The 12,844-nt window shown below is 44.6% G+C and overlaps 2 protein-coding genes across 5 annotated transcripts; both read left to right on the forward strand.

The window, feature by feature from the left end:
• Positions 1 to 5,495: 5,495 nt before the first annotated feature.
• On the forward strand, positions 5,496 to 8,219 carry LOC100283155 (chloroplastic lipocalin). The gene is made up of 5 exons (NM_001156057.2): positions 5,496 to 5,853; positions 6,045 to 6,186; positions 6,573 to 6,818; positions 7,079 to 7,369; positions 7,691 to 8,219. Exons 1-5 carry the CDS (start codon positions 5,789 to 5,791, stop codon positions 7,967 to 7,969), a joined length of 1,023 nt encoding a protein of 340 aa, NP_001149529.1. The 5' UTR covers positions 5,496 to 5,788; the 3' UTR covers positions 7,970 to 8,219.
• Positions 8,220 to 8,566: 347 nt separating this feature from the next.
• LOC100216700 (uncharacterized) lies at positions 8,567 to 12,611 on the forward strand. 4 transcript variants are annotated; one of them, XM_020547468.3, is made up of 8 exons: positions 8,567 to 8,930; positions 9,498 to 10,461; positions 10,595 to 10,651; positions 10,741 to 10,794; positions 10,873 to 10,926; positions 11,014 to 11,073; positions 11,151 to 11,216; positions 12,339 to 12,606. In XM_020547468.3, exons 2-8 carry the CDS (start codon positions 9,585 to 9,587, stop codon positions 12,467 to 12,469), a joined length of 1,299 nt encoding a protein of 432 aa, XP_020403057.1. In that variant the 5' UTR covers positions 8,567 to 8,930; positions 9,498 to 9,584; the 3' UTR covers positions 12,470 to 12,606. The 4 variants fall into 4 exon arrangements, with proteins under 4 accessions (XP_020403057.1, XP_008667333.1, XP_020403058.1 ...); XM_008669111.4 differs by lacking the exon at positions 12,339 to 12,606 and adding an exon at positions 11,816 to 12,251 and having other exon boundaries at positions 8,659 to 8,930; positions 9,557 to 10,461; XM_020547469.3 differs by having other exon boundaries at positions 8,661 to 8,930; positions 9,557 to 10,461; positions 12,339 to 12,611.
• The last annotated feature ends 233 nt before the right edge of the window (positions 12,612 to 12,844 follow it).

The raw sequence follows: 12,844 nt of genomic DNA on the forward strand, positions 1-12,844 counted from the left end.
ACAGTCCGGTGAATTATAGCGGAGCGTGCCTAGAGAAACTCGAGAGTGGCCAGTTTGTTCCTTGTACAATCCTGGTGCACCGGACACTGTCCAGTGGCACACCGGACAGTCCGGTGCGCCAGACCAGAGCACACTCAGTTTCTTTGCTCCTTTGTATTTGAACCCTATCTTGAATATTTATTGGTTTATGTTGAACCTTTATGCACCTGTGGAACATACATTCTAGTGCAAACTAGTTAGTCCAATATTTGTGTTGGGCATTCAACCACCAAAATTAATCGTGGGAAAAGGTTAACCCTATTTCCCTTTCACACATAAAATTGGTTCTATTTTTTATGCAAATAGCATAAATAGTGTAAATAGTTCATAGAGATGGCATAAAAACCTCGTCAAGCCACTGGACTCGTGCACATTGAAAGGGAAATGTGCCCTTAGGCCATTTCTATAAGATTTTGGTGATTAAGTGCTCCACACAAATGCTTTGAGTGATATTTGTGCCAAAGACTCAAGAAGTGCAAATCAAGATTAAAGGTATGTTTCTAGACTTAGTACATTGTTTTGAAGACTAATGTATTATGTCTAAGTGCTAGAAACAGGAGAAATCATTTTGGAGAAAAGTTGGCTATGTACAGCCAAAAGGCCGCTCGGTCTGGGTGCACCGGACTGTCCGGTGGTGCACCGGACAGTGTCCGGTGTGCCAGGACCAGTCCCGATGAATAGCCTACTCTCGGGTCTCGACGGCGGCGTACGACTATAGATCACCGGACTGTCCGGTGGGTCATCTACGGCGAAGTCGCCGCTCTCGGGAAACAGTCAACAGCGTACGCCTAAAAATCACCGGACCGTCCGGTGGTGCACCGAACTGTCCGGTGAGCCAACGGTCGGCCGCACCAACGGTCGGCCACGCAATCCGCGCGTGACGCGTGGCCGAGCCAACGGTCTGTTGGGGGCACCGGACTGTCCGGTGCGCCAACGGCTCCAAATCTTCAACGGTCGGCTGCGCCAATTTAGAAAAGCAATCTGCACCGGACAGTGAACAGTGGATGTCCGGTGCGCCACCCGATAGAAGGCAAGAATTGCCTTCCTGGATTGCTTCCAACGGCTCCTAGCTGCCTTGGGGCTATAAAAGGGACCCCTAGGCGCATGAAGGAGCTATCCAAGCATACTTTAAGCAATCTTAATCTCTCACACTTCGTCTTTGCGCACTCGATTGACATTCTTAGTGATTTGAGCTTTGTTCTAGTGGTGAACTTGTTGCGATTCATTCGAGCTCAAGTCTTGGCTGTGTGTGTGCGTATTGCTGTGGATTTGTGTGTGTTGCTTCCCTCCCTTACTCTAGTGCTTTCACTTTGATCCTTATTGTAAGGGCGAGAGACTCCAAGTTGTGGAGATTCCTCACAAACGGGAAAGAGTAAAGAAAGAAGAACACTGTGGTATTCAAGTTGATCATTGGATCACTTGAGAGGAGTTGAGTGCAACTCTCGTCCATTGGGACGCCACAACGTGAAGTAGGCAAGTGTTATACTTGGCCGAACCACGGGATAAACCATCGTGTCTCTTGTGCTTGTTCTCACTGTGACTATTGTGTTTCACAAGAGCTCAGTCCTTAGCCACTTTATTTTATTGTGCTAACCCTTAATCAAGTTTTGTGGCTTTAAGTTTTAAGTTTTTACAGGATTACCTATTCACCCCCCCCCCCTCTAGGTGCTCTCACACATGCGCAGGGGCATGCATGCATATCCTGTTTTTATAGTAGATCCGATAATTATGGCAGATTGTGTGAGTTTTCATTTCATGTGCGCAAATTTTGGATGACATTTTTGTTTCCACTATTTGCGCACAAAAATTGAATGGCTCCATAAATATAGGATCGCTCCAATAGCCATCTAGCTAGGCACGTTAGAACAAGTTTATGATATATATTGATATGAATTATGCTACATGATGTAGTTATTTATGCAATTCAGTATACTATGTAAAAATTTGTTCCTAGCTGCATGCACAAAAAAATTAGGATGACAGGAATATGCGATAAAAGAAAATATATTGACATGCATGTAAACAAAAAATCTTATTGAAATACTTTACTTCCTCTACAAATATAGGATCACCCAACACCATGCAGCTAGGCTCGTCATAACCAGTTTATGATATATACTGATACTAATTATGTTGCACGATGTGGTTATTTATGTAATGTGGTACACTACATAAAATGCGGTTCACTGGTGGACGCATCTCCATGTTCGTGCATAAAAACCTTTATTTTTTAGCGTAAACACCCATAGTTATAAGCATAAATACCGAGCCAATGTGAGAGAGGTAAATAACTTTGTTGCGTTGTATTCACGATCCTATTTTTATGCCAGATCAGAAAATTATGGAGTCGCATACATGCAGTTTCTATTTTTATGCAGATCTGGAAATTATGTCAGCTTGTGGGAGTTTCCATTACATGCGCACAAATTTTGGATGATATTTTTATTTCCACAGCACACGCGCAAAAATTGGAAGACATGAGTCACACAAAGCTTAAATTCTTATACAAAGTCTCATAAATACTTACACCGTGTAGCATAATTAATAAAAACCTAATAACGATTCAGCTAACAACCCCACGTGAATTAAGGACGACTTTATTGCAAACGTAAAAATCTGACAGTTACGAACATAAGTGATTTTATTTGATTTTTATGGTAATTATGAACATCATAAAATCAAGGAATTTCCTTTTTCAATGTGCATGCAACAAATATGACATCCAGTAAACTAATGTACGAACTCCGTGTTCGAGCATAAAATCCTTTAGTTTTTAGCGTAAATAGTGAATATGGTAGACATAAAACACAATACTTGAAAGCATAACATGGATTGAAGGAGGTAGTCACCAGAGAACGTCGTCGAGGACACAAGAGCGAAGGGAGGTCGTCATTTGGGGCGGCCGAACTACGCCGGATCGGAGGATGTCACGCGTGACCGTTGTCGTGCGCACCTTGCTTCTTCCATGGATGTTGCTCGATCCTCACGCCTGGTGCGGCGTCGTCGCTGCTCGCACGTCGTGGGGTGCCACCGTCGTTTGTGGGTTATGGTGTGTCGCCGCCGCTCGGGCCTAGGTGGCGACGCCGTCGCTCGCTCGCCTCGAGAGCGCTGTCACCTCTTGCCCGCCTGCCTCGGGAGTGCCACGCCTCTCGCCCACCTCGGGGCCCTAGGATCAGCGCACGCTCGCCTGCCCTGGGGCCCCGACGCCGCTTGCCCTCCGGATCGGGGAGTCGCCGCCACCGTGCCTTCGAATCTGGGAACCGCCACTGCTACTCCAGATCGAGGAATCGCCGCCATCGCTACCGCGGCCCTGGGTGTCTGTTGTCGCCGCGCGCACTTGGGCAACCGCCATATCGCACGGGCCTGAGTGGGCGTCATTGCTCGTGCATTGGGGTGGGACTTCATAAACCGAGCCCTAGCGCTCTATGGCTTATTTTATAGATGCCCAGCCCTGGTCTAGTTCAACTGGATGACATGTCTGGCCAGTGCTTCCTCTAGTTATTGGAAGTCCAAAGCTTTATACACACACACAAATACGGGTACGGGTACAACTTTTTCATATCCATGAGGAAAAAACGCCACCAGGTTAAGGATCAAACTTGCATCATATATGGATTTTATCCAGGGCACGCGAGTAAAATGTGCTCGTTGCCATCCCTAGATCCGATGGAGATGATCTAAAGAAAGTAGTGGCAGCGAGTGACAATAAGAAACAAGCTTTCTTGCCAGGCTACGTGGCATTATGGCCTGCACTTATGAGATTCGACCTAGGTCTAGTCAAGGGCAAAGGCGCACATAGCATTCAAGAACTCGTGTTTCGGCTGTTTTTTGTATTTTGGTCCTTTTTTGAAAAAATCACGTTTAGACCCCTGAAGAACTTAATTTTGTTTTTGGACCCTTTGCTCGGCGTCGTAGGCCTTGGCACCGAGATGACACTGCTTGCCGCCACAGCATATAACGTCGAGGTATGTGACCTGCTAGCGGTAAGGGCTAACATGGAGGCTGACGTGGCACCAAGCTCGACGCCATAGATCTTAGTGCCGAGTTAGGAAGGCCTATAAATCGATCGTTTCCTGGCCAAGAGCTCCGCCCAGCCATTTGAATCCCTCGTTTCAATCAGCTTCCATACCGCCCAGAGGTGCTCCAATCTTCGTATTCGAGTTGGAAAACTTTGACTTGATCCTTATATCTTGAAGACCAAGGCATGATGTCTCACTGATTCGTTTGTTACATATATCGCGTTGTGTGGTTTCGATTAATTAGTTTTGATTGGTGCACATATTGCTTTTAGTTATGGTTCCTAGGATATATGGTTCATATGATGACTATAGTTTGTTAGATAGTTTGTGAAAGACATGTATTTATAAGTTGTGTTAATATATAATCGTTTGTTAGATGAGAGACATGTATTAGGAGTCATCGTGGCAGAAGAGTGGTCGTCCACGGAAGTTATATCCGGATGTATCTAGTAAGGATGCTCCTGTTCCTCCTGATCTTCCTATGGCTAATTGTGACTATGGCAGACTGACTTGGGTATGTCAATCCAAGCATCCGGACACGACTGCTTGCTGCTTCTACACTTGTGACGGTTTTAACGTACGTAGCTTATGCCTTGTGTGTTATTGATGTTTACTATATGTATACTAATGATTAGTTCCATTCCTGTAGGATCACTTGAGGTGTTTTTTCCAGTGGATCGACGGTCCTGATAAATTTGACCCTCAATATCTCCTTTTCGCTAATTGGTTGTTCGCAAGGAATACACATGAGCGTTTTAAGTGTTGGGTGCCTCCTCTCCCGAACCCGCCACCAATGACGGATGAGGAGAAAAACTTAGCCACACAAAGACGACTGGAGTCTCTGCCTCGGTGCGATTGCAAAGATCGTGCTATGATATGTGAGGACACTGTGAAGTACTTCGTGTGTCCCAACAATAATTATGTGAGTGCATAACAAATGTCAAAAGCTTTGTTATTTTTTGCACAAGTTTACTAATTTATGTTGGCGACGCGACATAGGGCTGGGTGTGGCGGAGTGGCTGGGCGACGCGGAGGGTAGGGCGGCGCGGCCGGCCTCGCTACGGTGGTGGCGGCGCTCCCTCGGCCCCGGCGGTGGTGGCGGGGCAGCCTCGGCGATGGGGCGGCTCGGCGGGGCAACCTCACCGGGGTGGCTGGAAGGCGGTGGGCGCTTCGGCGAGGGAGAGAGAACGACGGGAGAGATAACGACGCGTGGGGAGAGAACGGCGCAGGGAGATAGGATGGTTAATTTACTTCCGAGCTCGGCGTTAAGATCTATAGCGTCAAGTTTGGGACCACGTCGGTGCCGCGTCAGCCCTTACTGACCAGCGCGGCATGTACAACCTATGACGCCAAGATATATTATCGGTCGTGGCGTCGAGCAAAGGATCTAAAATCGATATTAAGTCGTCCAGGTCTAAACGTTATTTTTTTTTTCAAAAATAGGCTAAAAAAAATTCGGTAGTTCCGACACTTCCGGGTCCAATCCGAGAGTCGGCAGACGTGGGGACCTGCCATTGGATGGCGCTGGATGCCCTTCACTCCCGTCCCAGATTCATCGTCCTGCAGCTCCTCTTCCATCTCCGATCTGCTGCCATACCACTACCACACCATGGATAGCCAAACTCCACTGCATAACCCGCTGCGAAGAAACCTTCTAAAGTGACTAAGTGATCGATCTCCTTGTCCTGAAAGGCTGAAACCTAAGGCGAGAGAGGCCACGGGAGAGCGCCATGGTTCTCCTGCTCCTGGGCTGCTCTCCTGCATCGTCGCGCCCAGACTGCTCTCCAGCTTCCAGGTACTGGAGAGTGCCAGCGTTATGGTTGCTTTTCCTTGCTGATGCCTGTCGGCTGGGTCAGGCTGAGGAGGGTGGTGGTTGTTGACAAATGGGGAGGGGACTGACGGTGAAGGTTTGAGATGCTGTTAGAATCTCAAGCGTGTTTAGGTGGTCCCAGTTCCACACTGAGTCTGTTGGTTTCGGCTTGGCAGGAGAAGATGCAGCACCGCCGGACAGAAAATGGTCAGGTGCTCTCTGAATGAAGAAACGCAGCTGAACAAACATGGACTAGTATCCAAGCAGTTAATTTCATGCCTTGCTGCTTCGCTTGTGTTCGTCTCTCCACCTAGTCAGGTACCTATGACATGTTCCATCATCTTATTAGGTCGACTTGACCACTTCTACCATATCACTATCAGATACAGCACAAAAAGCTTAGAGACCACAAAGAGGATTCTTTCCGCTGCATGTAGCTGTTTAGTGTCTGCACATGCGTATCACCAAAGATCAAAGGTTTCGAGACCACATAGAGCTCAACTTTGTTCTTCAAAATAAACATGATTCATTCAACTAAGCAAAGGTGTACGAGAATAGCCACATGATTCATTCAACTAAGCAAAAAAAAAAAAGAAGTACAATGGTTGATTTCAGTGCATACTACGCACAAGGAAATAATGGGAGTAATATTATCAGTTAAAAATAATATTCCACAATGTCGATGAACTCTTCTTGTTGACCAGGCTATTCCTGCAGAAACCTTTGCCCGTCCAGGCTTGTGCCAGATTGCAACAGTGGCAGCCATTGACAGTGCTTCAGTTCCTCTGAAGTTTGACAACCCTTCAGATGATGTCAGCACAGGGATGATGATGAGGGGTATGACCGCCAAAAACTTCGATCCAGTTCGCTACTCTGGTAGATGGTTTGAGGTAGCCTCGTTGAAACGTGGATTTGCTGGTCAGGGACAAGAAGACTGTCACTGTACTCAGGTATTGTAATACCTGAAACATCAAACACATTGGAGAGGATATCTGTAGCCAGGATTTTTCTCCATTATCTAAAAAAGAACATCTCTGTCTGTGTGATGATCCTGCAGTAATATATCATAATCAGTCATGATAAACTAGTACTTGACATCTTAATAACAAAATTGTTTGAGATAGGGATGGTATGTCCAATCTTCCATGCACTTTGCATGATATGCAGTCTGTAAACGGATGACATACAATTTTTTTGGGGGGAACTTCAGGGAGTGTATTCTTTTGATGAGAAGGCACGCTCAATCCAGGTGGATACATTCTGTGTCCACGGTGGACCTGATGGATACATCACCGGCATTCGGGGCAGGGTGCAATGCCTATCTGAAGAGGACATTGCAAGTGCTGAGACAGATCTTGAGAGGCAGGAGATGGTCCGTGGGAAATGCTTTCTCCGGTTCCCCACACTGCCATTCATACCCAAGGAACCCTATGATGTCCTTGCAACAGACTATGACAATTATGCAATTGTGTCTGGAGCTAAGGATACAAGCTTTATTCAGGTGAGGAACTGAGCTCTGAACTGCTCAATGTTCTTTATTTTGTGGTTTTAACCAGATTAGTCCTGGGAAAAATAATCTTACCTTCAAATTGTCCTAAGAACTGATAACATAGTCACTGAACTAGCCTAGTTTATTTGTTTTTACCGCATAAAAAATATTTGTTGTATGGATAATTGAACATTGAAAAGTGTGTGCCGTTGAATGATAGTAATATTAAGCGAGTATAAAAAGCATACCTCTATAATGGTAAACACATCTTATCCGATGCACTCGTAATCTGAAACACCATAGGCACTAAAACATCTTTCTGTCATTGATCAGATATACTCAAGAACACCCAACCCCGGGCCAGAATTCATTGACAAGTACAAGTCTTATGTTGCCAACTTCGGCTATGACCCAAGCAAGATCAAGGACACTCCTCAAGACTGCGAGTACATGTCCTCAGACCAGATTGCGCTGATGATGTCGATGCCCGGGATGAATGAGGCCTTGACGAATCAGTTCCCAGACCTCAAGCTAAAGGCACCGGTCGCACTTAACCCATTCACAAGCGTGTTTGATACCCTGAAGAAGTTGCTTGAACTGTACTTCAAGTAAAAAACAGTGTAGCATTGTCCAGTAGCCAATAGCCAATTGCCCAACTTCTCGACTTGGATCTTCAATGGAATGAAGTTCAGTTTATTCTGACGTTTGCTAGTCAGTTAGTTCTTTTTAAGTACATTGTTTTTTTGTCTATTATATAAGAGTGGGATATGTAAGATTAAGATCTGTTCAGCTGTTCTCGGTTACTGTTTGTACAATTGTTCTTTTTCCTGATGTTTTTATACACCATTGCGATTGTCTGTCCCTGGTATGCCATCGCAAAATCACTTACTCCCTCTATGGCATCGAGTTACAAAACTTAACCCTTTTATATTCTATTTTAACTCCCTTATTAGGAGTTTGGTGATGGCCGACCTTCAGTGGTTCATACAGAACAGGGAACGCCAAGGCTGCTGGCTTCACGCCTTCGCATGTTCATGGCAGCAATAGAAGAAGGGTTGGGAACTTGTTTGTGGGCAACAGAACGAATGAGCAGGTCGAGAGGAAGCTAACGATGGCGATTTTATGTCCGGAGAGGCCCGCCGCTCGCCGTCACCAACACCACCCGCAGCCGGTGCTTGAAGCCATCACCAGTACGCCGGCCCGAGGGAGGGAGCACGTGCGCTCGATCGGCCAGCTGAACGGCGTGCCCACGGTCGGCTGGTCTCCTACTCTCCTGGAGCTGGGTCGGCGGCACACGCGCAGCCAGAGCCGCCCTGGGCTCCATCGGTACCGTGGGCCTCCGAACACGTGGCCCACAAGCGAAGAAGCATGGGCCTCTATTCTGAAGGCGACGTTCCCTCGCGTTAATTGTGGTTTAGGTTCCGTTCCCCAATTTTACTTGACGCTCCCTCCTCCCTCCTCCCTCTCTCTTGTCTTCTCCCTTGCGGCGATCCGGATTCCGCCGCAACGGCCCCTCTCGCCTTCTCCCTCGCGGCGCTCGATCCCTCCGGATTGGCGCGTGGAGGGGACAGTGGTAAGAAAGCCATAGTTCATCTTGATTCATTGTCTGTTTACCCATTTATTTGGTGTCAGCTTTCAAATTAAATTTCTCTCTGGGATGGATGCTCCTATAAAGGCTATTCACTTGATGTATGGCGGAGTGTCATGGCGGTTTATTTTCTAATTTGAGGGGTCGACTGGTCACGATGTCCCCGTGTGAAGTTCGTATATATGCAGATGGCAGGGTAGGCATTAAATATACGCATGCGCAGGGGATCAAACGGCCTGTGTGTTGATTTGAGGAATCAAGTTACTCTTATTGGTTACCTTTTACTCTCGCATTTTAGACCAGGAAATATATTTATCTACTGCCTTGTAATCGTTTTGGATCATGTAGCGGCAGCCTCAAAATCTATGATATAAAAAAATGCATTCTGAGAACACTGGATTTCCCACCCTGTACTGCTGTTTTACCAAGACGCAATCTAAACATTGCATTGTTGGTTGCAAATTGTGCGGTGTAGGCGTGTAGCTTCTGTAAATTCTACGCGTCCCTTTTCATTCAGAGGGTGTTTTTTCATTCTACCGCGTCACTTTCCAGGTTTAGAGGAGAGAAACAAGTGCCGATTGACACCAATAGGGTATTCTTACCATTTTCAGATCAGCTGGTTCAACAAAACTAGTAAAGATGGCATCAGAAGGGAACAAAGACGTACCTCATGAAGCTTTGACCGTGGATCACTCATCGATTTCGGGTTCAAAGCGCAAGCGTGGCCGCCCAAGGAAATATGAGTATCCTGTAAATGAACTACCACAGAAGGTACAGCCCATCCAGAGCGCCCCACCTCTTCTTCACTGCACACAAGATGGCTCAAGTCTGGCCAGCCATGCATCTGGTGGCGGTGCTCATGGTAATTGGTCCGCTCAACCTAGGAATTCAGCTAATGCTTCTCTTCAAGGTAATTCTGGCAAAGATGACTTTCTTGGCAAGCATTTTGTGGGCAAGCTGACCAAGAAAGTTCCTGGGTTTTCGCTCATTACGGTAAAAGTGAAGGACAATCAGGTGCTCAAAGGTTGGGTTCCAGATGAAATTAATCTCCGCCCAATAACACCTAAGGATGACCTTGCCCCAGAGCTACCCATGCTGCGACCGAGTCAAGTTCGAAAGCGAGCATCAGCGATCCATATGCAACCTGCTCTTCCTGTGCCAATGCACTTGGAGAATGTTACACTTGCAAAGCCTCTGCAGATGAGGAGACCTGTTGAGAAAACTATTGCTAAGCATGCTGTGCCTCTTGCTTCTAGGCCTTACATTAGTTCTGGTGTTGTTGCAGCAATACCTATATCGGTTGCTCCCATCAATCCTGAAATGAGAACTTCGGCCAGGCAGGATGCTGAACTTGTGATCCCACAATCATCAGTTTCTGCAGTGCCAATAAAATTTGTTTGTCCTGCCTCGGTACCATGCAAGCAACTGGCTAATCAAAATGAGTTTACTGGAAATAAGTCTGTTGATGAGGTTCAGAAAGATTCGGAATCTCCAAATGTAACCAAGGAATCACCAGGTATGCTTTGCTGGATTGGTTACTTGAATTCTTGAAACTGTTTTGCCCCACAGACTGCATTTCCCATCTGATTTTTCAATCTCACAAGTCTTATGGATGTCATATTAATGCTTGTAAATTTGTACTTCTGTAGTGAAAGCTGAAAAACCAAACATTGCTCTTGTGGATGTAGTGGCCAAGGATTCTCTAGGTAAAATCTAGTTTATGTGCTACCATTTATATAAAATTATAATGAAAGTCGTCTCTGGGTTGAAAGAGACTTCAATTAATGTGCTACAGGGGAAGGGCAACAACTTAATGATCAAGTAACGGATGTAGTTAGGGATTTTTCTGGTAAGATCTAGAATTCTATACTTGAAGTATATATAACTGACATATTGCATGTAGTATAAGTGCTCTTACTCCTGGTAGGTCAAACTCAAAATGTTGATGTGACAATGTCTGATGAGATCAAGATAGCATCAGGTACAATATAAATTATACTCCCGATTTCCAATTCAATATTATTTTATTAAAACTTAAAAGTGATCATTAAGTGGAGGATTTCATCAGGTGCCAGAGATAAGCCAAATTCTGCAAATTGTGAACAGCAGAGTTCTAAGGAACCATCAGGTGATATATGATCCCAATATTTTACACACTTTTTAAAAAACTGGCCATGATCTTATACCGTGGGTTTGAAAATTTAGACATCACAGAACAATCTGAGCAGCTCAAGACAGAGACCGATGTCCAGAAAGGAGTTGATGCCTCAGGTAAAAATGAAACCTACATCTCTCCTTTTAATGTTTCTAGTGGCATCCTAATCTTGATTTTATGATAAATATTGCGATGACTGAATAGTTTTGTGTTGATCAAATCAAAGGGAATGCAATGATTTGATTATACCCTTTTATCTGCACAAATTAAAAAGTTGTGCTAAATATAGGAATTTGTAATTTTGTTGAATTGCATCCAAGATGTCTAGTTCTCTTGTACAACAAGAGCAACAAAGACTTTTAGTCTCAAGCAAGTTAGGGTAGTCTAGAGTTGAAACCCAACAAAAACCACCAAGGAGGTATTCTCTTGTGTATTCTCCTACTAAGCCCATGCCAAATTTGTTACAAAAATTTGTACCCGTGTGCAATTTGTTATCTGCCATGCATAACTAGACTGGATGGTCATGGCTCAAACTAACTTACTTTTTGCCTACGGCTGAAACATTTAGACAGGCAGCTTACCATATAAATGTCACCTCCTAGGTGGCTACCCTGACTACCTTTTCGCGGGGGGGGGGGGGGGGGGGGGGGGGTGACTTTTTTTTTACTGCAAGATCTAATAAACTACTGTGGCGTTTAAATTTGTATATTTCCAGATGACATTCATCCTGCGCATGATGAACAATAAATCAAGGTTGTCGGTAAGTGAAAATAGAGATCAAGATTCAACGAACACAACACAGATCCTGATGTTTAGTGGAAGTTTGCTGCCTGTAATGTTTCTGTCAGGCTTATTGGGATGTGGAGCTGGAATTTTAGCATGGACCAATGCTTTAGGTGTATAGGTGAGAGATTAAGTAGAGTTACATAAACCCAAAAAAAATCACCTAGGACGTAGCAGTTATAGCACAGAGAGAATACTTGATGGACTTCTCATTTTTAGGAAGATGACCCGGCTTAAAGTTATTTTGAACTCCTGGTCTTGTAATATGCCTTTTTAATATTTTAAGCTCTATTCACAGACATATGGAAACATGATGCTATACAGGAAAACTTGCATGTTATATGTAATGGCCCTCTTGTTTGTTGTTATTCTCCCCCAAAAAAGTATTTTTCAACAGATTTTGTTCCCGTGTTTTGTACCTAAATTTACCAGCCTTGCTTTTCTTACTCCTGAAGTCCCGGAAAAGAAGACTCATCTGTTCCGTTATCATGGTCAAGGAAAGCCTTCCAATTCCAACAGAAGAGGCTCATCGCCGTTTAAAAAATTGCAAAGCTACAAGAGCCTCGGTAGCATTTTCAGCAGTTAATCCTTTATTGTCTAGAAGATCCTGCATATAGTCTTGTAAAACAATATTTCACATAAATTGTACTGCTCATAGAGTAAAATTTAAAATATAAGATATGATGTATAAGCTACTCGAAAAAGTATTATAAACAAAGAATATTATATGATCTGACGGTGTTAGAGTAACTCTAAAAAGGAAATGTAAATATACCAAAAACAGATATTATGAAAGAAAACTGAATTTTCTTGCTACAACAACTTTTTTTATTCTTCTCCAAAAATTTAGCGTCCTGCATCCACCTGCTTATCTCCTGTATTAGGTATGTGCCCGTGCGTTGCAACGGCACACAATCATGGAAACGAGAAGCTAGATTTTCTCGAAAACTACAAAAAAAAC

This window comes from Zea mays, chromosome 2 (assembly GCF_902167145.1).
Source record: "Zea mays cultivar B73 chromosome 2, Zm-B73-REFERENCE-NAM-5.0, whole genome shotgun sequence".
Taxonomy (NCBI): Eukaryota; Viridiplantae; Streptophyta; class Magnoliopsida; order Poales; family Poaceae; genus Zea; species Zea mays.

Coding starts and splice junctions, on each gene's coding strand:
- LOC100283155 (NM_001156057.2), top strand. CDS start 5,789: ATGGTTCTCCTGCTCCTGGGCTGCTCTCCTGCATCGTCGCGCCCAGAC. Junction 5,854..6,044: donor GACTGCTCTCCAGCTTCCAG/GTACTGGAGAGT, acceptor TCGGCTTGGCAG/GAGAAGATGCAGCACCGCCG. Junction 6,819..7,078: donor AAGACTGTCACTGTACTCAG/GTATTGTAATAC, acceptor GGGGAACTTCAG/GGAGTGTATTCTTTTGATGA.
- LOC100216700 (XM_020547468.3), top strand. CDS start 9,585: ATGGCATCAGAAGGGAACAAAGACGTACCTCATGAAGCTTTGACCGTG. Junction 10,795..10,872: donor TGTAGTTAGGGATTTTTCTG/GTAAGATCTAGA, acceptor TACTCCTGGTAG/GTCAAACTCAAAATGTTGAT. Junction 11,217..12,338: donor GAAAGGAGTTGATGCCTCAG/GTAAAAATGAAA, acceptor TTACTCCTGAAG/TCCCGGAAAAGAAGACTCAT.